This window comes from Microtus pennsylvanicus, chromosome 2 (assembly GCF_037038515.1).
Source record: "Microtus pennsylvanicus isolate mMicPen1 chromosome 2, mMicPen1.hap1, whole genome shotgun sequence".
In the NCBI taxonomy this organism is placed as follows: domain Eukaryota; kingdom Metazoa; phylum Chordata; class Mammalia; order Rodentia; family Cricetidae; genus Microtus; species Microtus pennsylvanicus.
In genome coordinates, this window is record NC_134580.1 from 27,957,785 (window position 1) to 27,984,191 (window position 26,407).

At 46.4% G+C, this 26,407-nt stretch overlaps 1 protein-coding gene across 1 annotated transcript; it reads right to left on the minus strand.

The window, feature by feature from the left end:
* Nucleotides 1–1,740: 1,740 nt before the first annotated feature.
* Nucleotides 1,741–25,962, minus strand: Fam186b (family with sequence similarity 186 member B). The gene is made up of 8 exons (XM_075963559.1): nucleotides 25,867–25,962; nucleotides 24,712–24,937; nucleotides 17,167–17,349; nucleotides 8,769–10,434; nucleotides 8,117–8,309; nucleotides 4,830–5,002; nucleotides 4,116–4,301; nucleotides 1,741–2,025 (listed from the first exon to the last, which is right to left on the minus strand). The coding sequence occupies exons 1-8, from the start codon at nucleotides 25,960–25,962 to the stop codon at nucleotides 1,833–1,835; spliced, it is 2,916 nt and encodes a 971-aa protein (XP_075819674.1). The 3' UTR covers nucleotides 1,741–1,832.
* Nucleotides 25,963–26,407: the final 445 nt, after the last annotated feature.

Sequence of the window (26,407 nt, forward strand, 5' to 3'; positions counted from 1 at the left end):
AAAATTGTGCAAGTCCATCTTTCTTTCTGATGGGTGCAGAGATGTCACAGTTACACGGTGAACAACTTACTTACAGCTGGCTAGTTTCCAAAGCAAAGTTATAAAATTTCTTTCAAATGCTGAACAGTTGATGGCACGCACCTTTAGTCCCAGCACTCAGGAGGCATAGGCAGGTGAGTTCAAGGTCAGCCTGGTCTACAGAGTTCCAGGACAGTCAGGGCTACACAGAGAAATCCTGTCTCCCAAAACAAAATCCATTTCAAATTATATCAAGATATATATATATATATATATTTAAAGATTTATTAATTTATTATGTATACAGTGTCTGTCTGCATGTATGTCTGCAGGCCAGAAGAGGGCACCAGATCTTATTACAGATGGTTGTGAGCCACCATGTAGGTTTCTGGGAACTGAACTCAGGACCTCTGGAAGAGCCCTCAGTGCTCTTAACCACTGAGCCATCTCTCCAGGCCCTATGAAACAATATATATTTTAATATTTAATAAGCTTTTATTATTCTTTTAAGACAGGATCTCACTATGTAACCCAGGCTACTCCTGAACTTGTGATCCTCCTGCCTGCACTTGCCAAGTGCTGGGATTCCAGTCAGAGACTGGCCATGGATATACTTTAATATGTTGGATATGATTGTAATGAGGCTTCCCGTGGAGAGTAAGCCTGGAAACTGCCTCTTCCCGCCAGAGCTTGTTCTGTCTGTGACCTGCCTCTGAATGCCGTTGTCTTTCTGTTTGACCAGGCATCCTTGCTGGCTTAAGTTATGGTTCAAAGCAAAAACCTTATTCCTGAAAGCATTCATAGAGCTAGCCATTGATCTCCTATGTTCTCCTTTTCTTTCCAGAATTTTTGTTTGTTTGTTCTTGCTTTGAGACAGGGCCTCATTATGTAACCCTGGCTGTCCTTGAACTCATGCTAGTCCTGTGCTCACAGAGATCCTCTTGCCTCTGCTTCCTGTGCTAGGATTAAAGGATGCGCTGTCATACCTGGCTCTTTCCTTCATTTTAACTTCAAGTGGAACCAAAGATGGGCTCTATTCCTGAGGAGAACCTAGACATGGGTTCACTTAGAACACTTGCTGTTTGCTATGTCTGGTCTGTAGGCTGTTCGTGGCTGTGAAATGGAGAGGCTAAGAAAGACCAAGTGTGGATGAAGCAGGTTGGGTGAGGGTCGGCAGGTAGGACTGGGGATGAGGCAGGTAGGGTGAGGGTCAGCAGGGAGGTGTTCATAGATAAACATGTTCACTAACGCAGGGCTTCTACTGAACAGACATGTGGCTGCTGGCGATGGCCTCCTGAGCTCCACCATCTGGATTTGGAACCTCGCGTCTCTATTCCTTCTCCCCTTGTAGTCAAGGATAACCGTGAATTCCTGATCCTCCTGCCTCTGCCTTCCAGGTGCTGGTATCACAGGCATGTGCCACAATGCCTTTTGTTCTTCTGAACTGTCCTACTAATCAGCTGAATATGACCTATTTGTGTTTGATTGAATAGAATTCCTAAGCTGTGTGTCGGGCACTGATAACAGCCTTCTGGCTTGTTGGCTCCCAGAGTCAGTCACTCCACTCAGGCAACCTCTGACTGATGCCTGGCTTATGGCCAGATGCCTTGGGCCTAGTTCCAAAGATGAGTTGTGGGGAGTGCCTTTCGGCCATGAGACAGAAGACTTCAAACCAAACTCTATTTTATTAAAAATGAACAGTCTGGGGACTAAAGAAAGAAAATAGCGTTTCTCAAAGTTCTGGGACAACTTCACAGCCCCTGACGTGGGTTTCAAAGCCCCAGCTGGGGACCTGCATTTGGAACAAGTCCCTGTTAGGTCTTTAGTAGCCCAGTAGAAGTTGGAGACTCACTAGTAGAAGCTGGAGTGGAAGCTGGAGCTGCCCCATCCTTCTGGCTTTGTAGGGGCCCAGGGAGCGACTGACTGGACATTTTTCGGACAAGCTCAGCTGGCTCCTCTGAGGGTTCCCGGCATTCCTTTCTTTGAATCACTGAGGCACTGAAAGAGCTGACATGGTTACGGGTTGGGGAGCCACTGAGAAAAGGCCCATGTGGCCCACTCAAAGCGTGGGGTCAGATCCAGAGCGGGCTGACTTGACTTGTAGAACCACCGAGCATGACACTTTTGCCAAATCTTAGTGGTTCGGCCTCTCCTCTTTCGAGTCTACATCTTGCCTTGCTTCACTGGGCATTTCCTCTCCCCTCCTTCCAATCTTATTTGTTATTTTTTATCACCCCATCGGATCTAATCTCTTTCTCAGGTACCAGGTTCTAAGCCCTCTAAGTTTGTGCTCCGAGACTGCTGGCTGTGCACCAGGGCGGCACACCCTGTGCAGGGTGGCTCTTCTTGAGGGAGGGTAGGACTCCGCAGAAGGTGCTATTGTGTACAGATACAGCTACCCTTATCCTGCCAGTCAGAGAGCCCAGGAGCCCTCCTAGTCAGACAAAGCAGAGACCTCAGCGAGGTGGGCCTGCAAGGTTTTAAAGGACACCATCTTGGCATCTTGGCACAACACAGGAATCTCATAAAAAGACACAGGGAGGTGATCCAGCCTGGGCCGCAAATGCACTTAGAAGCAGGGCCCCCTGCCTCTGTGCTGGGACTGTGGTAAGTCGAATACACTCCTGGAGAGTTGTAGAAAGGGAAGAAAATTGCATTCACCTAAATTCTCTCACAAAGAGAGAAAGCTGTCTGAGCTGGGAACAATATTTTGATAAGAGCTTCAGCCTGCGGCTGAGATCCCAGTGGAGGCTCAGGGGTGGGTGGAACTGCTCTGCCTGAGACATGAAAGGGATCTTAGAATTTTGCATTCTACCACAGAGTGTGAGCAAAAGATGAAAGAAAAAGGCAGGAAAGGAAGCTGCTCTTGGGTGCTGTTCACGGCACGCTCCCCATCAACCTCTTTCTCAGGGTGTGTAGAGGGGTACACGCTCATGTAGGTGTGTGGATGGATGGATGTTACGTGTGTGAGCACATGGGGAGGCCAGAGGGCCACACTGGGTGCCTTCAGGTGCTCTCTGCATTGTGAGGCCTGGTCTCTCGCTGGACCTGGAGCTCATCTATTTGACGAGTGCTGCCGTGCTAGCGTTTTATGTAGGCGCTGGGAATCTAAGCTCAGGGCCATTCCAGACTAAGTCATCACTCCGGCCACTATCTCCTCCTCATTCTCAGAAGGATCCTAATGCCCCAAATGCCTAGGGTCCAGTGTAGTATGTACACTGGATGTTTATCCAGGCATTTATGTATGGAAAGAACAAAGGGGTGGCCCTCAAGTGCCCCCAGAGACTGGGCAAAGACACGAAAGGAGCCTGCAGTGGGGGATACCGCCAGAGGAGGGCGTCACTGAGCAGGATCTCCCAATGGCTTCTCTTTGTCACAGAGCTTTCTTGGGGTGGTGTCAGGCCCACTAGCAGCAGATGAGATAAATCTGAAAAGGGTCCCTTGAAAGAGCCTTGAGTGATGATCTCTTCAAGCCAAGAGAGAAAGGAGATATCTTGCTCTAACCAGAAAAGCCTTCTGCTAGCCCACTGAGTCCTGAATCCTTCTGCTGTCCCCTCTGCTGCTGTCCTGGGCTAGCCTTAACCTGGAGATCCTCCTGTCTCGGCCTTCTGAGTGCTGGGGTACAGGTATGTGTCCCCACTCCTGGTTTCAGCTGCTTTCCCCAGTGACAGTTCTTTGAGGCGGTCAGGAAATGAAAACCCCAAAGATGGGCTCAGGCCCACGTCTGAGGTCTATCACACAATTCTTGTTTTCTCTCAGTCTCTTTGTCCTTCCACCTGTTTCTCTAGAACAAAGGCAAGCTAGGGCACCTGAGAAAGCCACGTGAAACTGGGAACACGTGAGAAGGTAAAACTCGCACAGCAACCTAGGTCCCACGGAAAGTCCTGTGAGAGGCAGAAGCAGCGCTGCCTTAGGACCCACGCTGCTAGCCAGCAAATGGGTGAGGTGGAAAAAGGTTTCTTTTCTGGTGTGGTACAATAACTGAATCCAGGACTAGTGTTCACAAAGAGAGGCCCTGAGCTGTTGGGTAGAGCAGAGCCTCCTTGATGGACAGGTCTCCTTGAATCCAAGTTACACAACCCACCCTAGCTCCTTACCGAGTCTTGAAGGCCATCGAGCTTCTGTGGTAGGGGGGATGCTCATCTACCACCAATAGCCTAGGGATATCTGGGTAACCCCCTAGCTGCTCCCAGGGCAGGCTTGCGGGGGTCTTCTTTTCTATTGGGTGACTTGAAGAGGACACATCCATCTTCCATACGGCTTCCATCTGGTTCCCTTGTTGGCTAGGAATGGGAGCGCACAGACAGTATCAGGAGAGACGAAGAGACACGGGGATAGGCTGAGGAGCCACAAGGTCCAAGGCCTCTGTGTCACCCTTACCTCCCCAACGTAGGATCTACGTCTTAGTTCCTGAGGCTCCACTTCCAGGCACACGCCCTGGGGCTGAAGCTCTGAACAGGTCCCATTGGGGTAGGAGGTCACGGGAGGCATCTTGGCTGTTCAGAGGCTCAGCGTGGCCTTTGGAGGCCACACGGTGGGAAGAATTAGGCTTATTTACATAGACAGACCAATGGTAGATACTGGGTCAACGTGCCCAGAGTAGAAATAGAGGTTTTCCCCCTGTATTTTTCAGAATTAGTCAGGCTGTCCCCACAAAACCACACATTCTGTCTCTGGATCTGAACCCAGAGCTGGTCAGGGCAGCTGAGCAGACAGGCCTTGAAGCTGCTGACGTTTGTCCTCACTTGTTGCTACCTCTCCGGGCTGCCCCTGCTCCCTCCCCCTTCTCATCCCAGCCTGCCAACACCTACCCAGCTATCCGCAGGGGCACAGATTCCCGGTGCTGCTTGGGTGGAGGAGGTTGCTTGTTGGTGGCACCACTGGACCGGACTCTCTGGAGTAAGACTGGAGGTGACTTGCTTTTCCCTGGCTTGGCAGAGTTGGCCACAGGGACGTTCAGGTGGATGTTCCACTCTTGCTGGAGCTAGAGAAGCCAGCAGAACGCATCAGGAAGATGGGAAAGGAGGCCTCTCTAGGATGGGAGGAAGTCTTGCCTGATTGCCACTGACCCTGCTGGGCTCTGGGTTGAGGGGCGGCTAAGGCCCTTTGACTAGAAACCCAGGTCCTCAGCACATGATAGTTTCCTTCATTCTTATTTGCTGGGGCAGTTCCTACTTCCTCCTTTGTTGTAAAGAATCTGGGCAATGGACAAAAGAGAAGAAAGGAAACTCCCATGGTTTACCCCAGTGTGCTGTGTGCTGAGTGAAATAAGCAGACACAGAAAGACGGTCTATGTGGGATCCAAAAGAAAACATATCAAATATATCGAGGTAAAAAATAAAACAGTAGTTATCAAAGTTGGGGTGTGGACCAGGAAGTGGGGAGGTAGACCGAAGGACGGAGTAGAAAGCATGAATGAATAACTCCGGCTGCAATTGTAAGATGTTTTACCCGGTTCTTGAAGAAACGGTCCCCAAGGAGTTAGAATTCCCCAGGAACCTCATGCAAGGGGCAGGGGAGATCTAAAGCCCTGGGGTTCCCCAGGAGGAGACTTCAGGGCTGACGGATAGAGCAAGATGGTCTGGGATGGGGTGGCATCTTGATCAGAACTGGGTATTTAGTTCTGCAGACCTCTGGGCTCTGTTTAAACCTAGAGCCCACGACAGTGCCCCAGCCAGACCAGCAAGAGACCCTTTCTCTGATCCTTCCCCCAGTGTGGTCACAACAATAAACCTCTCTCTGCTTTTCTCTGTTACTTTCTCTTTAATTAGCATCTCAAGGAAGGGTGATCAAGCCCAGCTTGTCAGCGCTGCCAGAGACCTGGCCTGTACCCTAAAAATTCCAGTAACAAAAGATGTTAAATATAGCACGAGGCTATAGTTAATAACAGGGGATCATATTCAGGATTTTTGCCAACTGGATAGATTATAGTTACTTTTGCCACAGAGGAAAAGATAGGTCATTAAGTGAGATGATATGGTCCTTGTGAGGGGACAGACGCATAACTCCGCTCTGTCTTCCCCAGCAGCCTGCAGAAGAGTTACCTACAGGGAGCTGGAGAGATGGCTCAGAGGTTAAGAGCACTGTCTGCTCTTCCAGAGGTCCTGAGTTCAATTCCCAGCAACCACAGGGTGGTTGACAACTATCTGTACTGAGATCTGGTGCCCTCCTCTGGCATGTGGGCAAACATGGAGGCAGAATGTTGTATACACAATAAATAAATAAATCTTTTTTAAAAAAAGAGTTACCTGCATTTTTAAGGGATTTTGGTTTAGGCAAATGCAGGATTCCTGCCTTCTTCACAAACAGGAATTTCAGGACTAGCCAATATGAGCAGGGTTGGAATTTTCTTTAAAAATGCCAGCACTTGGGAAGCAGAGGCAGGCAGATCTCTGAGTTCAAGGCCAATCTGGTCTACAAAGTGAGTTCCAGGACAGAGAAGCCTTGCTTTAAAAAAGGAAAGAAAAAAAAGAAGAGAAAAGAAAAGAAAGAAAGAGATTCAAGAAAAGAAGAAAAACATACCCAATCATGAATATGGCTTCTCAGAGAGTGAGTTTATCAAAAGACATTTTAAATGTAGATTTTAAGCATGGGAGTTAAGAGAAAAATCGGTACTCTGGGAAAGAATGAGAGGCCCAGGAAGCACGCAAGCTTCTCAAGGGAAAGTTTCAATTAAGTACTAGCATGAGCCATGAGCACTATTCTGGTGACTCCCAAATCACATCTCCAAGGGTTGCTCAGACCCCACCCCTTTGGGGTAAGTGAGGTGATAGGTCAGCTCCAGCAGGGCCTCAGCGGGACTGTAATGTGATAAAGCAGGCCAGAGCCTCTATGGCTGCACCTGGAGTTTTGGTCAGGTTTACAGCCGGAATGGACACAATGTTAGTCGCATTGGATTCCCATGTGCCCACAATTCTCTGTATCTGTCTTGCTTCAGTGGATATGTTCATTCATTTTACTACAGTAACCGTTTTACAACAGGCATCTTATTTCATCCTATGGACTACTCTTCCCTAAACATACACAATAAAACTCAGCGTAAATAAACCCACAAACACGTTAACAATTTTTATCACAAAGCCCCTGGAGAAATGAAAAACCAGATAGGCATGTCCAGCCTTATGACATTGTGACATGACAAAGTCACACTCTAGAACCACGCGCGCACGCATGCACACGCACACACACACGCACACACACGCACGCACACACACACGCACGCACACACACACACACACACGCACACACACACACGCACACACACACGCACACACACACACACGCACACACACACACGCACGCACACACACACACACACACGCACACACGCACATAAAGAGGCCCTCTAAATGTTTTAATTAGCATGATGATTTGTGTTGAGCCTCCACATTGCTAGCTCTGCCGGGGGCACGAGGGCCACAGGTTAGCTGTGCCGGCCTCCCCGTGGCCAGCAGATCCCACCCGAACTACTGTATAGTTTAAGAAAATGTGCTAGAACCAAAGGATTTAAGTTTCTAAATTGAAGTGGTGGACTAAATGCTCAATAAAGTCACCAAAAACAGGCCCATACCAGGTGCACAGTGAAACTGCGAAACAGTGAAGACAGAGAGATTCTGCCAGCGAGAGAAGGAAAATCTCTCTCAGGATGATTTGGGGCTCTAAGCAGCATCCAAACCAAAAAGATACAGAGTGGTACTGCAAAGTAGGGGAGGACGGAGCCTGCTTGGGCTGCATAGGAAGGCGCTAGCCTATCGACTAGAAAGTAGGGCAGATTCCAGGCAAAGACGTCCTCAAGGCCTGCAGGGTGGCTAAAAAGGTGTGTGTCATGAAGGCCTACTGACCTGAGTGGAAGAGCCAACAAGGAAGGCAAGGCATGCATGGCAACCAGAGCTGAAGGGAACAGGGAAAACCCCAGTTCTGAGGGGGACTGCAGGCCTCAGGTCCCCCTTCTCACACAGCTCCCTGTATTTATATAGTCCACAGCAGCTTCCCCTCGTACTCGGCCCAGAGGCTCTCACACGCCCTCTCCTTTCCCATCACCCCACAGGCCCCCACACTGCACCCCCTCACTGGCTAGGTGGCAGGACAGGAGGCCCACCTTAGGGAACATGGTGGCCATGGTTTGCAAACACTCCTGGTGTTTCTCCTCCAGGTCCTTCTGCTTGTCTATCCAGGCCTGCAGCCTGAGGTTTTGCTGGCGGTCAATGTTTTCCAGGAAGATGTAGAGGTTCTGGGCCTTATAGGTGACCCTCATTTGTCGAATGGCTCCTATATGTTTGATTACTTCTTGTCTGGGAAGACAGAGAAGTGACTTAGCTGGTGGAGGGGTTTCCTCTTTCCTTCAAGCCGGCTGACTAGAGAGAGGCCTCCACTTCGTTAATTCTTGAGGGGGAAAGAGGAATGGGTATGTGAGAAGGAGCAGGGCGGTGGGAGGTGGCGTGAGGGGAGGAACCCGGGGCTGGAAGGGAAAAGTCAAGCAAACGGTATTGAGTGCGGGACAGGAAGCTAGGAGTTGGAGACGGCAAGAGTGGGTTTGGAGGGAAAGTCCACTATCAGGAAAACAACACAGAGATGCTCCTACACCTTCGAGTGTTGCCCTAGGCCTGCTACTAAACAGTCTTTGTTAGTCCCCTTTGCTAGGAGACCTGGGGGGAGTCCCCCCATGGCTTTCCTGCCCATTGGCCCTACCCTGTTTTGCAGTGGGTACGCGTGGGTGCCAGGTGGGTGCCGGCTGTCTGCTGGGCACCTACCGGAGGCTCTGGAAGCGTCTGTAGTGGATGTACTTCCTGCACAGGCACTGCAGCCTGAGGACACTCAGCTCCATGGCGACAGCGGTGACCTCCAGGGCCTTGCTGCGCAGGTACTGTGGCAGTAGCAGCTCTGATTCCGAGCTACCCAGGATCTGCAGGTTCTTCAACTGGCCCTCCATGTTTAGGTGATACACCTTGTCCTTAGAGGTTACTGGGGCTTTCTGCAAAGAGGAGCGGCTCACCCTTCGGATGGACGTGCCAGTAATGGGAAAAGAAGCGCATTTCTTGGGTTTATTAGAAACCTGGCGGGTCCATGATGTTTGCATCAACTCAGCCGAGTTCAGGGTCCTCTGGTTTCCCTGGCCAGGCTGCTGGGTGTGTGCAGACATGGGTAAATGGGACCTCCTGCTCTGGCGAGCAGACTGTGCCCTGCTCGGGGGAGGTGCTGATGATGGTTCTGACTTCTCCAGGTTCCTCCATCGGTTGGTGGTCGTGAAGATCAGCTTCTCGGAACTGCCCTTCCTCTGCTCCCCGGAGGACTTCCTGGGGCTCCCTGGCTCCTCTTCCGGCTGGATGAGTCTCTGCCATTGCTGCCTGGCAGCTGCCTCTGCCTCCCACTGCCGAACCTTTTCCTGGTGCTCCTGCTCCAGCAGGGCCCACTTCTTCTGCCGCTGGAGCCACATCTCCTCTTCCTGCAGCCACTGCTGCCTCCTCGTCTCCCAGCTGAGTTCTTCCTCCCAGTGCTCCATGTGGCTCTCCAAAACCGTCCTCCTGGAGCTCCCTGGGGACAGACACTTCCCCGGATAGGACTTGTTTTGGACTTCATCCATCTCTTGGAAGCGGTCCTCCTGGTCTTTGCCTTCACGTTCTGGGGCCTCTTCAACCAGTTTTTCCCATCGTGTAGTGAACTTGGGGGACTCTGAGTGCAGCAGTACAGGTTCGAGGTGTTCGGTGTGGGCAGTGAACACATCCTTGCTCCTTGAATCTGCGACGGCGGCGGAGAGTAGCGGTTGTGCAGGTGCGGTGCTGCTATCCCAGGCCTTGGCCAGGCGGCGTGGGGAAAAGGGGAAAAACAGCTGTTTCTCCTCCTCGAGCTTCTGGTGGGCTTTTTCCAGGGCTACACCTTTCTCTGGAAGGGTCTCCTTCTCCGGGGGTTCTGGGGCATCAACGAAAACCTCCACGGGTTCTTCTAGAGCAGCAGCAGACTGAACCGTCTTCAGCTGGAATTCCAGGGTATGCTTGATCATGAGGAGGTCCTGGTATTTACCCCCCAGAACCTCTACCTGCTTTAGCAGGACATCCCTTTTGCTTTCCAGGACTCGGATGGATTTTTGGAAGCACAGCCTCTGGCTGCTGAGCTCTTTGGTCATCTCCCCCTGCAGGTGTTTGTATTTTATCTCCAGACTCTTGTTCTCCTTGTGCTGCAGGATCAAGGCCTTGCTGAGGTTCTCCAGCACAGTAGACATGTACCGGATGGCCTTGACCTCCCCTTTGTTGAACATGGCGGAGTCAAGGAGCTCCTGCAGCATGGACTTCACCTCTGAGACCTCTGTGCAGGTAGTGTTCTTGTCTTGGAGCATCTGCTCTGGGCTCAGCGGCTCAGGGAGGTGTGAGGAATTTTGTGGGTTTTTCTCCCGCCAGTTCTGCCAGAAGTTATGTTTGGACACTGGAAGATAGAGAGGTAAAAGGTAGCAGGCTCCCATAACGGGGCAGCAAGCCCACCAGGAAAGAAGTATACTGACTCTCTAGACCCTGCCCAGCCAGAATTCTTACCCACCCCTCTTTGGGACAGACAAGAATAAGGAGCTGACTGTGGGAGCCAGAAGGATGTTGTGAGGAGACACCCTGAGGGCCTGAGATTGCCTCAGGCCTAGCTTTAGGCCTACCAGCTGCACAGTGCCTGCAGAGCCAGAAAGGCCTGGACGACTTGCCAGGCGCCACTCAGTTCAACCTACCCCTCATAAGGAGTTGCTTTTCTAATCTTGCCCCTTTCCTCTCAGCCCCACTCAGAAGTCTCCTGTCCGTCTCATGTTACCTCTGAACTCTGCATACAGACCGTCTGTTACGACCACTCACAGGTTACTGTTGAATAACCGTCTCTGCCTATATGGGGAAATCACATTGGACCTTCATCCCAAGAAGATACAGCAAGCACAGATTGTTTGCTGTGTGCAACCCCAGTGATAGATCTCTGCTCCAGGGCTGGTCATGATCATACATCTTCGTAGTTACTGTGTATAGGGCTGGTGCAATGACCATCTTGGAGCATCTTCTCAAGCACCACTGGCAAGAAGACAGGGGCTGACTTTGGATGAGAGGCAAGACCACATGTGGTGCTTAGAGATGCTGAGCTCAACCGAGCATCTTGCTAGCATTCAGACAAGCCATATGAGCCTGGGAGTCAGGATTCAGAGACCAAGTCACTTGGATCCAAATCGATTCTGTGCCATTTGCTTCGGGTACATTTCCTGCCTCCTTAGTGCCTCAGTTTCCTCGCTGGAAAAATGGGAACAACCATAGATTCTAATGCTTAGAGTACACACATTTGAGGCCAAGTAAAGTATTAAGTAAATGCTTAATAAATAATCCCCATGAGAAAAAAAAAGATGCTGGTTGTTGGTGGATGCCTCTAAATCCAGCACTCGGGAGGCAGAGACAGGATAATCTCTGTGAGTCTGAGGCCAGCCTGGTCTACAGAGAGAGTTCCAGGACAGCAGGGCTACACAGATAAATCTTGTCTCAAAAAAAAAAACCAATACAATACAATACAATACAAAACAAAAAAGATACAGCTTTTGCCCTTTAAGGCTGAAGAGATGGTCAGTTGGTGAAAACTTACTATATAAACACAAGAGCCTAAGTTTAGATCCCCAGCACCAACATAAAAAGCAACACATGCTAGACACATCCATCACCCCCTTACTAGAGAGGCAGAGACAGGAATTGATATGGGATTCCCCCTCTGTATGCTGTGATTACCACTGATTAATAAAGAAACTGCTTTGGGTCTATAGTAGGGCAGAACAGAGCTAGGCAGGAGAAAACTAAACTGAATTCTGGGAGAAAGAAGGCAGAGTAAAAAGAAGCCATAAAACCCTGCCAGAGACAGACGCTGGATGGAACCTTGCTGGTAAGCCACAGTCACGTGGTGATACACAGATGAACAGAAATGGGTTAAATTAAGATGTAAGAGCTAGCCAATAAGAAGCTAGAGCTAACAGGCCAAGCATTGATTTAATTAATAAAATTTTTGTGTGGTTATTTTGGGGCTGAGCAGCTGGGAACAAACAAGTGGTCTTCTACAACAAATTGGCACTCCAACATGTGCTAGCTAAATCCACATACAACCTGAGAAGGATTGGAAAGGAACTCTAGACACAAAAAGAAAAAAGAAGAAGAAGAAGAGGAGGAGGAGGAGGAGGAGGAGGAGAAGGAGGAGAAGGAGGAGGAGGAAGAAGAAGAAGAGGAAGAGGAAGAAGAAGAAGAAGTTGTTTAGTTGCATTTTTTTCCCGCAGCTCATTTAAGAGAGTTCATCCTGATTCAGCAGAAGAAAAGAAAAGCATGGTTCCGAAGTGGCAGCTTCATGGGCTGTGCTTCCCAGGAGGCAGAGCACTCGAATGGGGTTTGTGGGCAGCATGCTGCAAGTTATTTGGTGGCAGTACAGGCCAACTGGTTACCAGAGTTGAGGTGGTGAGTGTGGCTCACACCTGGCAGTCTCAGAGGCAGTGAACAGACCTCCACCATGTTGGACTTGGTGGAGCCAAAAGGCAAAGCAACCTTAGTCCTAGTCAGGCCCCAGCTCGGCATTTTAAGAAGTGCTTCTGGGGGCTGGAAAGATGGCTCAGAGGTTAAGAGCACTGACTGCTCTTCCAGAGGTCCTGAGTTCAATTCCCAGCAACCATATGGTGGCTCACAGCCATCTATAATGAAATCTGGTGCCCTCTTCTGGCATGCAAGCATATACAGAAGGAATGTTGTATAATAAATAAATAAATCTTAAAAAAAAAGAAGTGCTTCTGGTCAGAATATAATTACAGATGCAACAATAAAGACAGATTCAGATTTAAAAAAGACTTCTAAATTGGTCACAGGGTTGGATAAATGTACAAGGCTTGGGAGAGAAAAAATATACACATTTATAAAAGGAAGTAAATGGTTATTTAAAAAATCAAAGTCTTTAAAGAGTCGGAGTAAACCTGTAGAAAAAGTAATAGAGTAAGAAAAATAAGCCACACAAAGATGGAAAATACACAGAGAGTCTGGATTATGTATATTATTGTGCTTTCTTTGAATTTTTTGACTGTGAAGGAGCTAAGTGCAGAGAGGCATTTCATTGTACAGGCTGCTAAGCTAAACCAACATATGTATCTTCAAGCCGTCTTGACTTCAAAATATGGGTCTAAGAATATGTTGCTCTGGAAAAGAGGTTCTTCTTTTGATAACACAGAAGATGAGAACCTATGGATTCCTTCCAGACTAATGTGGCTTGATGGACCAAGACCCCCTGAAAAGTTGCCACAAACATCCCCCAAAAATTACTTCACCCAACAAAAAGCAAGAAGCAGTTTGGAGAGAACTACAGCCAAATTTCCTAAATGATTGTTTATAAATGTTTGTTTGCATTTCAAGGGGGATATGATATAGAGATGGATACTTTGCATTGGTATGGATCTTAGTTTACTGATACAAATTTAAAGTCAATCTTGTTATATGTATATATCTGCTCTTGATTGAGGTATTATGTTGAGGCAGCTCATTTAAGAATGTAATGTACAATTAAGAAATACAGGTTAATAGATAATCATCATGATGGTTAGTATAATCATCTATAATAGTTAAGTGTGTAGTCATGTTAGTTAGATTTTTCTAGATATATATAGAGAGATTTCAGTTATATAGGTATTCTTTAAATTTTTCAGAGACCTTCAGAATATGGCATTTAAAATGTTTTAAGAACTTAGGACTTTTCATGCCAATGAGATATATCTATTCCTGGCAGCACCAATAACTTCATGAGGAAGATGGGCACTGAAGAGGCTTCTTATGGAGTTGTTTAGCCATTTTGGTAAGAAACTGCTCTTGTCTGGACTTCTTGATGTTATGCTGTACGAACTGGACGTGCAGGACCCACAGAAAAATGACTGCTGAACTTGCCTAAAGAAGGTGAGATGGTCCTTCGGAGTTCCTGCTTCATGAAAGAGTCTACCAGACATTATGCAGGATACAGAAGAAAGTGAATGACAAACTGCCAGTATAGGTGGAACTGTCTTTGAAATTTCCTGCTTCATGTAAAAGTCTGCCGGATACTATGGGCCTGAAGGCTGAAGATGGGTGCCTGCAATGTTACAGAAGAACTTTGGGTGACTTCCCAGGCAGCGAGATGTCTCTGTTATTTCTAGAATTTTGAAAGTTGCTTACAATGTACTTCCTGTTAACTTAGGTAATATTATATCATCCTGCAGTCTTTGATGAAGTTGAAGAACAGATAGTTATAGTTTCCTTAGTTATGATAAAAGATAAAGTAGATATACATGTTGTAACTGTAATTCTTGCTTGATACCTGTTTTGTTATATGTAATTTTACTATGTTAAAGTTAAAACCTTCCTTTTCATTTAGACAGGAAAGGGGAGGTAATGTGCGATTCCCCTCTGTATACCATTGGTTAATAAAGAAGCTGCTTTTGGCCAATGGCTTAACAGAATATAGCTAGGCTGGAAAAGATATATAGAGAGTAGGCAAAGTGAAAGAGAAGCCATGTAGCTGCCGCTCGGGACAGACAAGCTGGAACCTTGCTGGTAGGTCACAGCTACGTGGTGATACACAGATTAATAGAAATCGGTTAAATTGAGATGTAAGAGCTAGTCAATAAGAAGCTAGAGCTAATAGGCCAAGCATTGATTTAATGAGTACAGTTTCTGTGTGGTTATTTTGGGGCTGAACAGCCAGGAACAAACAAGCAGCCTCCTATAACAGGGAATCCCTGGGCTTTCTGGTCAACCAGTGCAGCCCACTGGAAAGCTCTTGGTTCAGTGAAAGATTATCTCAAAAACTAAGGTGGGGAATAACTGAGGAAGACTCCCAGTATTAATCTCTGGCCTACACACAAACTGCACAAATTACACTCTTGAAAGAAAATAAGTATACAAATAACTATACTTCAAGATCCAGCGTGGTGAAGATAATGGGACAGATAGTCTCTGTTTTCCACTTCTTCCGCCTGCTACATTCAACTTCACTCAATTTTGTTTCTTTTGAGACAGAGTTTTTCTAAATAGCCCTGGCTGTCCTGGAACTCACTCTGTAGATCAGGCTGGACAGGAACTCAGAGAGATCCTCCTGCCTTTGCATCCCAAGTGCTAGCATTAGAGGATGAGCCACCATACACAGCTTCAATGTCACTTAGTTGATAATGATAATGAACTTGTCCAAAAGAATTCAGGGAAATGCTAACGCTAGCTGCTGTTTATTAAGCCTGGACTGTTCCAAGCATGGTGTCAGACATTTCATAGCCCATGCACACCTCTCCCCAACCCTGGAGGTAGATAATGCCCTCTTCATTTTACATATGAAAAAGCAGATTCATAGAGATAAAATAAAGATGCCCAGCCGGGCAGTAGTGGCGCAAACCTTTAACCCCAGCACTGGGGAAGCAGAGGCAGGTGCATCTCTGTGAGTTCAAGAGCAGCCTGGTCTACAGAACTACTTCCAGGACAGCTAAGGCTACATAGAGAAACCCTGTCTTGAAAAACAAAATAAAAACAAAATCCCAAAGCTATATAGCCCCAAATTGGTAGAAGTGGGATTCAAGTTGAAATCACACTCCAAAGGCCATGCTCTCGAGTGTGACTAACCAAAGCAAGGGACTGGGTTCTGTCATAGTTTTCCTGTGGCCCCTCCTGAAGTCTCTGAGCTTCAGGACTCTGATCTACAAAATGCAGGAGGTCATCTGGGGCCAGTCTTGTGTGGGTAGGAGTAAAATGCCAAGGTTTAGTCAGGCTGGTGACTGATCAGCTTAGGAGAATCCAGAATCAGGAGGCTCCAGAGGAACTTCCGGTCAAAGCTTACCAAACCCTGGCTTGGCAGCTGGGATGGAGAAGGAAAAGATGTTCCTCAAGCTCTGCCTATAAATTTGCAAATTTAGGCCTTTTTCCCCAGAACCTGTATGAGGCCACAGCTCCAGGGAGTGCCAGGGAGTACTTTAAAGCCCATTTGCACCTCACTTCTACCTATATCTTTTTGTTTGTTTGTTTTTCAAGATAGGGTTTCTTGTTTTGTTTTGGTTTGGTTTTTCGAGACAGGGTTTCTGTGTAGCTTTGGAGCCTGTCCTGGAACTAGCTCTGTGATGTGGGAGTGTCATATATCAATCTGTTGATTTCATTGGCTAAGCAATAAAAGAAGCTGCTTGGCTCTCATTGGTTAGGAGATAGGTGGGAGGAGTAAACAGAACAGAATGCCGGGAGGAAGAGGAAGTGAGGTCAGACTCCGCAGCTCTGCTCTCCGGAGCAGACGCCTTCAGAGAGACGCCATGCTACCTGCTCCAGGGAAGATGCACGCTATGAAGCTCCGACCCAGGATGGACTTAGGCTAGAATCTTCCCGGTAAGCGCACCTAGGGGCGCTACACAGATGATTAGAAATGGGCCAGAGCAGTGTTTAAAAGAATACAGTGTCCGTGTAATTATTTGGGGCATAAGCTAGCCGAGCCAGGCGGCTGGGGATTTGGGGACGCAACCCTGCCGCCGCCCATATTACTACAAATGGTGGCTGGGGTATTGGGGACGCAGCCCAGCCGCCGCTCCATATTACTACAGCTCTGTAGATCAGGCTGGCTTCGAACTCACAGAGATCCACCTGCCTCTGCCTCCCGAGTGCTGGGATTAAAGGCATGCGCCACCCCCGCCCGTACAAGACAGGGTTTCTTTGTGTAGCTTTGGAGTCTGTCCTGGCACTCGCTCTGTAGGCCAGGCTGGCCTCAAACTCAGAGAGATCCACCTGCCTCTGACTCCCGAGTGCTGGGATTAAAGATGTGTGCTACCATCCCTTGGCTCCTTACTTATATTTAAAAATTATTTTTACTTTATAGATATCAGTGTTTTGGTCTGTGCACCATGTACATGTAGTGCCTGTAGAGGCCAGAAGAGGGCACCAGACACCCTGGAAGTGGAGTTACAGACAGCTGGGAATCGAACCCAGGTTCTCTGAGAGATCAACCTGTGCAGTGCAGCTCAGAACAGCTTTGTGACCAGCGTGGTCACACACCCCAGCTTCCTCCTCTGCTACCTGCTGCATGTGTGATATGGAGGAAGGGCAGACCGTGCAGATCCCCCTGAGACCTCTTCCCCTGAGACGGCATCCAGCCCATCCCCACCTGGGCCTCCGAGGGGCTCCCAGAACCTACTTTGTGTCCTTTTCTTTTGTTCTTCAATGAGAGTGGAGCAAAGAGAGATGAGAGACTCGATGCCTCCTTTGGTGGTCATGAGGGACAGAGGCAGTACTTTCTCCATCACCTCGATCCATTCGTCCAGGGCTTCCTCTTCCTCCAGATTTCCCCGGTTCTTCACCTCATAGGTCAGACTGTCACCTGGACGGGGCGGGGGGCCAGGCTGAGCCAGTCTGCCCTCTGGGGACCCCCACGGAGCCCGACAGCACAGGGTTGCAGCAGACCTGAGGGTGGACACTAGCTATTGGGTGGGTCACTTCCTTGAGCTTGGGTTTCCTTTCCTGCGAAAGGGTGGGGCAAAGATGAGTGACGTAATGCTTATGAAATGATTGAGCCGGGGCCTGCCGTGCAGAAATACAGTAGACATGAGAGATTGTTGTCAAGGTGTGAGGCCCGCCCAGATATGCCTGCTGTATAATCTAACGCTGGACCACGAAGTGGGTGAAGTAGAATCAGCAACTTTCTTTGTGCTTCTGTTCGTCTGCCGGCGTGAAGGAGAATCTTACAATCCAGCCTAGGCAGCCACGCTTGCCTGTGTGGGTCTGTGTGTCACCCAGAGGGCACGATGGGGTGTCTCCTCTCCCTGAACCTGGAACTGCAACCGTTTCTGCTGGGCTGGCTGCCACCCACCTTTCTCCACTTCCCAGTGCCGAGGTATAGGCACATACTGCCACTCTCTGCTTTAAATTTTTTTTGAATTATTTTTATTTTTATTGAGCTCTACAATTTTCTCTGCTCCCCTCTCTTTTTCTCCCCTCCCCTTAAACCCTCTCCTAAGGTCCCCATGATCCCAATTTACTCAGGAGATCTTGTCTTTTTCTACTTCCCATGTAGATTAGGTCTACGTATGTCCCTCTTAGGGTCCTCATTGTTGTCTAAGTTCTCTGGAATTATTATTTGTGGGCTGGTTTTCTTTGCTTTATGTTTAAAAAACACTTGTGAGTGAGTACATGTGATAATTGTCTTTCTTGGTCTGGGTTACCTCACTCAAAATAATGTTTTCTAGCTCCATCCATTTGAATGCAAAATTCAAGATATCATTATTTTTTTCTGCTGTGTAGTACTCCATTGTGTAAATTTACCACATTTTCCTTATTCATTCTTTGGTTGAGGGGCATTTAGGTTGTTTCCAGGTTTTGACTATGACAAACAAAGCTGCTATGAGCATAGTTGAGCACATGTCTTTGTGGCACAATTGAGCATCCTTTGGATATATACCCAAAAGTGGTATTATTGGGTTTTGAGGAAGGTTGTTTTCTAATTTTCTGAGAAATCGCCACACCGACACCCAAAGGGGCTGTACCAGCTTGCATTCCCACCAGCAATGCAGAAGTGTTCACTTTATCCACACAACCTCTCCAGTATAAGTTGTCATCAGTGATTTTATCTTGGCCATTCTTTCAGGTGTAAGATGGAATCTCAGAGTTGTTTTGATTTGCATTTCTCTGATGGCTAAGGATGTTGAACATTTCCTTAAGTGTTTTTTAGTCATTTTAGATTCCTCTGTTGAGAGTTCTCTGTTTAGGTCTGTACTCCATTTTTTATTGAATTATTTGTTCTTTTGATGACAAATTTCTTGAGTTCTTTGTATATGTTGGAAATCAGACTTCTGATGTGGGATTAGTGAAGATCTTTTCCCATTCTGTAGGCTGTTGTTTTGTCTTGTTGACTGTATCCTTTGCTTTACAGAAGCTTTTTAGTTTCAATAGGTCCCATTTATTAATTGTTCTTTCAATGTCTGTGCTGCTGGGGTTATATTTAGGAAGTGGTCTCCTGTGCCAATGCGTTCAAGTGTACTTCCCACTTTCTCTTCTATAAGGTTCAGTGTGGCTGGCTTTATGTTGAGGTCTTTGATCCATTTGGACTTGAGTTTTGTGCATGGTGATAGGTATGGGTCTATTTTCATTCTTCTACATGTTGATATCCAGTTATGCCAGCACCATTTGTTAAATATGCTTTCTTTTTTCCATTTGATATTTTTTGCTTCCTTGTCAAAATTTGGGGGTTTGAAGATGTGTGGATTGATATCCGGGTCTTCTGTTAGGTTCCATTGGTCCTCCTGTCTGTTCTTATGCCAGTACCAGGCTGTTTTCAGTACTGTAGCTCTGTAGTAGAGTTTGAAGTCAGGGATTGTGATGCCTCCAGAAGTTCCTTTATTGTACAGGACTGTTTTGGCTATCCTGGGTTTTTTGCTTTTCCATATGAAGTTGAGTACCGTTCTTTGGAGGTCTTTGAAGAATTTTGCTGGGATTTTGATGGGCATTGCATTGAATCTGTTGCTGATTGCTTTTGGTAAGATTGCCATTTTTACTATGTTAATTCTACCTACCCAAGAGCATGGGAGATCTTTCCACTTTCTGGTGTCTTCTTCAATTTCTTTCTTCAAAGATTTAAAGTTTTTGTCATACAGGTCTTCCACTTGTTTGGTTACAGTTACTCTGAGATATTTTATTCTACTTGTGGCTATTATGAAAGGTGATGTTTCTGTGATTTCTTTTTTAGCCCTTTTATCATCTATAACAGGAGGGCTACTGAGTTTGTTTGTTTTTTTAAGTTAATCTTGTATCCTGCTACATTACTGAAAGTGTTTATGAGTTGTAGAGTTCCTTGATAGAATTTTTGGGGTCGCTTATATAAACTATCATATCATCAGCAAATAGTGAAAGTTTGACTTTTTTTTTCAATTTGTATCCCCTTGATCGCCTTTGGTGTCTTATTGCTCTAGCTAGTACCTCAAGAACTATATTGAATAGATATGAAGAGAATGGACAACCTTGTCTTGTTCCTGATCTCAGTGTGATGGCTGGGAGTTTTCCAATTTTGTGGAGTACAGGTTTTCGAAATATGACCTGATGATTCTCTGTATTTTCTTCGTGTCTGTTATTATGTCCCCCTTTTCATTTTTGATTTTATTAATTTGGATATTTTCTCTCTGCCTTTTGGTTAGTTTGGATAAAGGTTTGTCTATTTTGTTGATTTTCTCGAAGAACCAAATCTTTGTCTCATTAATTTTTTTTAAATATTTATTTCTGTCTGTGTGTATGCCTGCAGGCCAGAAGAGGGCACCAGACCCCATTACAGATGGTTGTGAGCCACCATGTGGTTGCTGGGAATTGAACTCAGGACCTTTGGAAGAGCAGGCAATGCTCTTAAGCTCTGAGCCATCTCTCCAGCCCCTGTCTCGTTGATTTTTTTGTATTGCTTTCTTTGTTTCTATTTTGTTGATTTCAGCTCTCAATTTGACTATTTCCTGCCATCTAGTTCTCATTGGTCAGTTTGCTTCTTTTTGTTCTAAAGTTTTCAAATGTTCTGTTAATTCACTAGTGTGGGATTTTTTCCAGCTTCTTTATGTAGACATTTAGTGCTTTGAGCTTTCCTCTTAATACTACTTTCATTGTGTCCTATAAATTTGGGTATGTTGTGTGGTCATTTTCATTGAATTTTAAGAAGTCTTTAATTTCTCTCTTTATTTCTTCCTTGACCCATTGCTAATTTAGGTGAACATTATTTAATTTCCACGTGTTTGTGGGCTTTCTGGAATTAGTATTGCTGTTGACTTCTAGTTTTAAATCATAGTGATCTGATAAGATACATGGGGTTATTCCAATTTTTTTGTATTTGTCGAGGTTTGTTTTGTTACTGAGTATGTGGTCAATTTTTGAAAATGTTCCATGAGGTGCTGAGAAGAAGGTATGTTCTATTTTGTTTGGATAGAATATTCTATAGATGTCTGTTAAGTCCATTTGAGTCATAACATCTATTACTTCCCTTATTTCTCTGTTCATTTTTTGTCTGATTGACCTGTCCAGTGGTGAGAGGGGAGTGTTGAAGTTCCCACTATTAGTGTGTGGAGTTTAATGTATGGTTTAAGCTTTAGTGGTGTTTCTCTTATATATGAGGGTCCCCTTGTTTTGGGGCATACATGTTTAGTATTGAGATTTCCTCTTGATGGATTTTTCCTGTGACTAATATGAAATGTCCTTCTTTGTCTCTTTTGATTGATTTTAGTTAGAAGTTTATTTTGTTTGATATTAGGATAGCTACACCTGCTTGTTTCTTAGGTCCATTTGATTGGAATATTTTTTTCCCAGCCCTTTACTCTGAGACAATGTCTGTCTTTGAAGTTAAGGTGTTTTTCTTGTATGCAGAAGAGGGATGGATTCTGTTTTTGTATTCAATCTGTTAGCCTGTGCCTTTTTATAGGTGAGTTGAGTCTATTTATATTAAGTGATATTAATGTCCAGTGATTGCTATCTCCTGTTAATTTAGTTTTCATTGTTGGAGATGTTAATTTTGTGTTTTTTTTTTATTTTCGAGACAGGGTTTTTCCATAGCTTTTGGTTCCTGTCCTGGAACTAGCTCTTGTAGACCAGGCTGGCCTCGAACTCACAGAGATCCACCTGCCTCTGCCTCCCAAGTGCTGGGATTAAAGGCGTGTGCCACCACTGCCCGGCTAATTTGTGCGTTTTTCCCTTCTTTGGGATTTGCTGCTATGAGACCATCAATTCTCTGTGTTTTTGTTGGTGTAGCCAACTTCCTTGGGTTGGAGTTTTCCTTCTAGTATTTTGTGTAGGGCTGGATTTGTTGCTCGGTATTGATTAAATCTGGTTTTGTCATAAAATATCTTGTTTTGTCCTTCTATGGTGACTGAAAGTTTTGCTGGGTAGTCTGGGCTGGCATCCATGGTCTCTTAATGTCTGCATAATGTTTGACCATGATCTTCTGGCTTTTATTGTCTCCAATGAAAAGTCAGGTGTAATTCTGATAGGTCTGCCTTTATATGTTACTTGGCCTTTTTCCTTTGCAGCTCTTAATATTCTTAGCTTACTCTGTATGTTTAGTGTTTTGATTATTATGTGGCAAGGGGACTTTTTTGGGGGGGAGGGGGGTCCAGTCTATTTAGTGTTCTTTAAGCTTCTTGTATCTTCATAGGCATGTCGTTCTTTAGGTTGGGAAAGTTTTCTTCTATGATTTTGTTAAATATATTTTCTGTGCTTCTGAATTGAACTTCTCCTTCTTCTATACCTATTATTCTTAGATTTGGCCTTTTCGTTGTGTCCCATATTTCCTGGATAGTTTGCATTAAGATTTTGTTAGATTTAATGTTTTCTTTGACCGAAGAGTCTATTTCCTCTATTGTATCTTCAGCGTTTGAGATTCTCTCTTCCATCTCTTGTATTCTGTTGTTTATGCTTGTGTTTGTGGTTCCTGTTTGTGTTTGTATTTGTGGTTCCTGATCGTTTTCTCAAGATTTCTGTTTCTATAATTCCCTCGGCTTGTGTTTTCTTTATTGTCTCTATTTCAGTTTTCAAGTCTTGAATAGTTTCTTTTATATGTTTGATTGCTTTTTCTTTGTTTTCTGATGGAGGAGGGTCATCTGTCTATGTATTACTTTCATTGGTTAATAAAGAAACTGCCTTGCCCCTTTGATAGGACAGAAAATTAGGTAGGCGGAGTAAACAGAACTGAATGCTGGGAGGAAGAAGGCAGTGAGGCAGACGCTATAGCTCTCCTCTCCAAGATGGATGCAGGTTAGAATCTTCCTGGTAAGCCACCACCTCGTGGTGCTACACACATTAATAGAAATGGGTTAATCAAGATGTGAGAGTTAGCCAGTCAGAGGCTAGAGCTAATGGGCCAAGAAGTGTTTAAATGAATACAATTTGTGTGTTGTTATTTCAGGTGTAAACCTAGCTGTGCAGGAGCCAGGCAGGAGCTGGGCAGGATGAAAAGCAGGCCTGCCCGCAGCTCCTCACTATAGTTTTCTTTAAGGGATTTGCTGATGTCTTCCAATTTTTTGTTTGTCTTTTCCTCCATTTCTTTGAGGGAATTTCTCATTTCCATTTTAAGAGTTTCAAATATTCTCCTGAAGTTATTTTTTAGGTCATTTTCTTCTGCTTCATCTATATTTGGTTGTTCAAGTCTTGCTATTGTTGGGTCTTTAGGTTTTACTGGTGTTGTGTTGCTCTTTGTGGTGTAGTGTGTGATCTTACCTTTTCTACTCTTCTTTTCCTCTAATAGGTATGTTTGGGGGGCTATCAGTGATTCTGTTAATTAATCTTCTAGGTGCCAGTGAATCCAAGGCTCAGATGGTTGTTCCTCGTGGTGCAGTCAGTGTCACGGTTCTAGTTACCCCATTAGTCACCCCATGTTCATGGAGGTGCTCCCAGGCTTTGCTCCACTCCCTTGGAGTTTGCTGTCTCAGGCCTGCTCTAGCCTAGGTTGTCTCCTTTGACCTGTTTCTGTAAATCCTGGTCTGAATCCACTCCTGCAGAGGTCCCTGGCTTGGAGTTGGTCCTGCAAAGGTCTCTGGCTCCCGTTGGAGTTCCCAGGCTTGGGTGTGCCCAGACTCGTAGAGGATCTGGCTCAGTGTTACTCCCTAAGATGTCCCAGGCTCACTCCTGGACCTGCAGAGATCTCTGGTTCCTGCCTACTCCATTGGAGGTCCCAGATTCATGCCCAGACTGGCAGAGGTCCTGGCTCAGGCCTAGTTCCTCAGAAGTCCTAGACTCCACCCAGGCCCACGGGGGTTCTGGTTTAGGTCTACTCTCTTGAAGGTCCCAGATTTACATCTAGGCCCTCAGTAGTCTTTGGCTTTGGCTAACTCTCTTAGCGGTTGCTCCCTGTCCACCCTCTGCTTTTCTGTCACTTCTGGGAGTCTGAACTTAGGTCCTCAACTTTGCACAGCAGGTACTTATCCACTGGGCCACCTTGGCTGGATTGAGGGATGCACCTGTGGGTGAGTGCAATTCCAGAGGGTTCTGACCTAATCAGTAAATTATTCCACTGGTACATTCACAATCTAGGTGGACTCCTGTGGGGGAGTGATAAGGACCACGTTGGAGAAAGTGGGGGTATGCCTTTAAATGGTATGTCTTGACCCTGGCCTCTTCCTGTTCTCTGCTTTTTGGTTACGTGAGTGGACCAGCCTCCTCTGCCACAATCCCACTATCACCATGGCTTCTGGCTGGCCTGGGGCCTAAAGTGATAGGGTCAAGAGACCATCACTGACACCTCAGGTTCCAGGAGCCAAATCGAACCTTTTGTCCTTTCTTTCTCTCAGGTATTTGTTGGAGCAACAAAATACTTGACTGATGCAGCCCTTCTGGGGAGGGAGTCACCTGCTGTGATGTCAGAGCTGATGCAGCCCTTCTGGGGTGGGGGTCATCTGCTGTGATGTCAGAGCTGATGCAGCCCTTCCGGAGTGGGGTCACCTGCTGTGATGTCAGAGCTGATGTAGCCCTTCTGGAGTGGGGGTCACCTGCTGTGATGTCAGCTGATGCAGCCCTTCTGGGGTGGGGTCACCTGCTGTGATGTGTGTACTGGCAACCATCACTGGGGAAGAGGTTTTACAATGTGTTCTTTGCTGTCTCATATCCACCACCCCCATTCCCTTCCTCGCAAGTGCTGACTTAGGTGGAGAAAAGAAAAGCCTGGGCCAGCAGGGCCCAGCACCTTGGGGAAATACTAGCTCTCAGAACTGTGCCAAGCCTATAGACTCACCCCAGTCCCCCAGCCAACGGAGGATCTCATACAGGTGTTTCTCTTTAGCCTTGGCGTCTTTGGAGAAGGAGGCAATTTTTTCCAGCAAGATGAATCTCTTCTTGCCTTTTTGCTCTGGTTGGTGAGGTTTTGCCTTTTCTTTTAAGTCATATCCCAGTTCTTCCTGGAAACGATTGATGGCACAATTGACATTGTCCAGGATGTCTGAGAGCTGGGTGGAAATATCCTGTATGGGGGGGGGCAGATGGCAGAGGTTAGGAGGGTAGATCCTGGGGTCAGCTGTCCATGTTTTAGCAGCATGGTCCCAGACAAGTTGCTAAACTCTAGATTCCAAGTTTTCTCACTGGCAGTAGAGCTCATCATAGTACTTAATGTCACAGGCTTTAGGAGAAAGGCATGAACCGGTATTGTATGTAGAACCGTGCCCGGAACACGAAGAGAACATCAGCTCTCATCATCTTAATTTTTAAGCTCAGTGACACTAAAGGCCCATAGTGAACTCACCTTCAGAATTTCAGAACTTGCTGGGGACATCTGGAATTTCACAAGGACTCAGAGGCAATAGGGGGAAAAAAGCAAAAAACAAAACGAAGCCCCCAAAACTGAATCCCAAAGAAACACTGTGGATCAAAAGTTCAAGAATGTGTCCTTGGCTGTCTTGTGTCCACCACCCCCATTTCGCTTCTTACAAGTACTGACTTTGGTGGGGACGGAGGAGCCCGAGACAGTGCAGCAGCAGAGTCTCATATACAAGGTGACCTGAGCCTTTGGACACCACTCCAAGTGTTTCCAGGGCACAGCTTAGGGGATTCTAGTAGTCTGTCAACACAGAATCTGAATTTTAAAATCCACCCCCCCACACACACCCCTTTTGGCACCCATCACTAGGCAGGCGCTGTCCAGGGTCCTCCTGCCCACTTATCTAGGGGCATTACCGTACAGCCCTGCCTTACAGGAGTGGTTAGTCTCAGCCTACCCTTACAGAAGTCAAATATAGGATGCAAACACTCTGAACTCATCTCTGCAAGTCCAGGTTGTCAAGTATCCCAGGACCCCCAAAGGCCCAAGGACTGGAATCTTGTGTAAACATGAGATCAGTCCCCAGCCTCGACATCAGACTCCAATAGAAGGATGTTTCCTCATCTCTGGGGTTACCTCCTGAGTCCGAATTAGCTGAGCAGCCTCAATCTTTGAGATGATAGCCTTCACTGACGTGGGAGTCACCAAGTGTGGCGGGTTGTCCTTCTCCATGCCAGATAATTCTCTCAGTCCCACGATGCCCTGTGTCTCTTGTACACAGGTCTGAACACACAGTATCGGCAGCTTTGGAGGTTTAGGGCCCAGGGAGATTCCCGGGTACCCTGTGCTCAGCCGCAGTTCTAGTAACTGCCAGAGACCAGATTCCAACTGACTCTCTTTTCTCTAGTGACATCATCAGTTTGACTTAAAGAATTAGAAGATTAAACTTCCTGCCAGCTAGCTCCATTTCATCCACTACCTGCTATTATCTTTTCTCGATCTGTTTTTTTTAAATCATTATGTTATTTCCCAAACTAAATATTAATGGCAAAAAAATAGGAAGAGAAGAAACTAGGAAAAGTGACTTTCTGCTGTGGTTTAGGTCTTGGTTCCAACAAGGTCCAGTGTGGAAGGTTCCGGTTCACAGTGTGGTGCCACGGGGAGAGTGTGGAACATT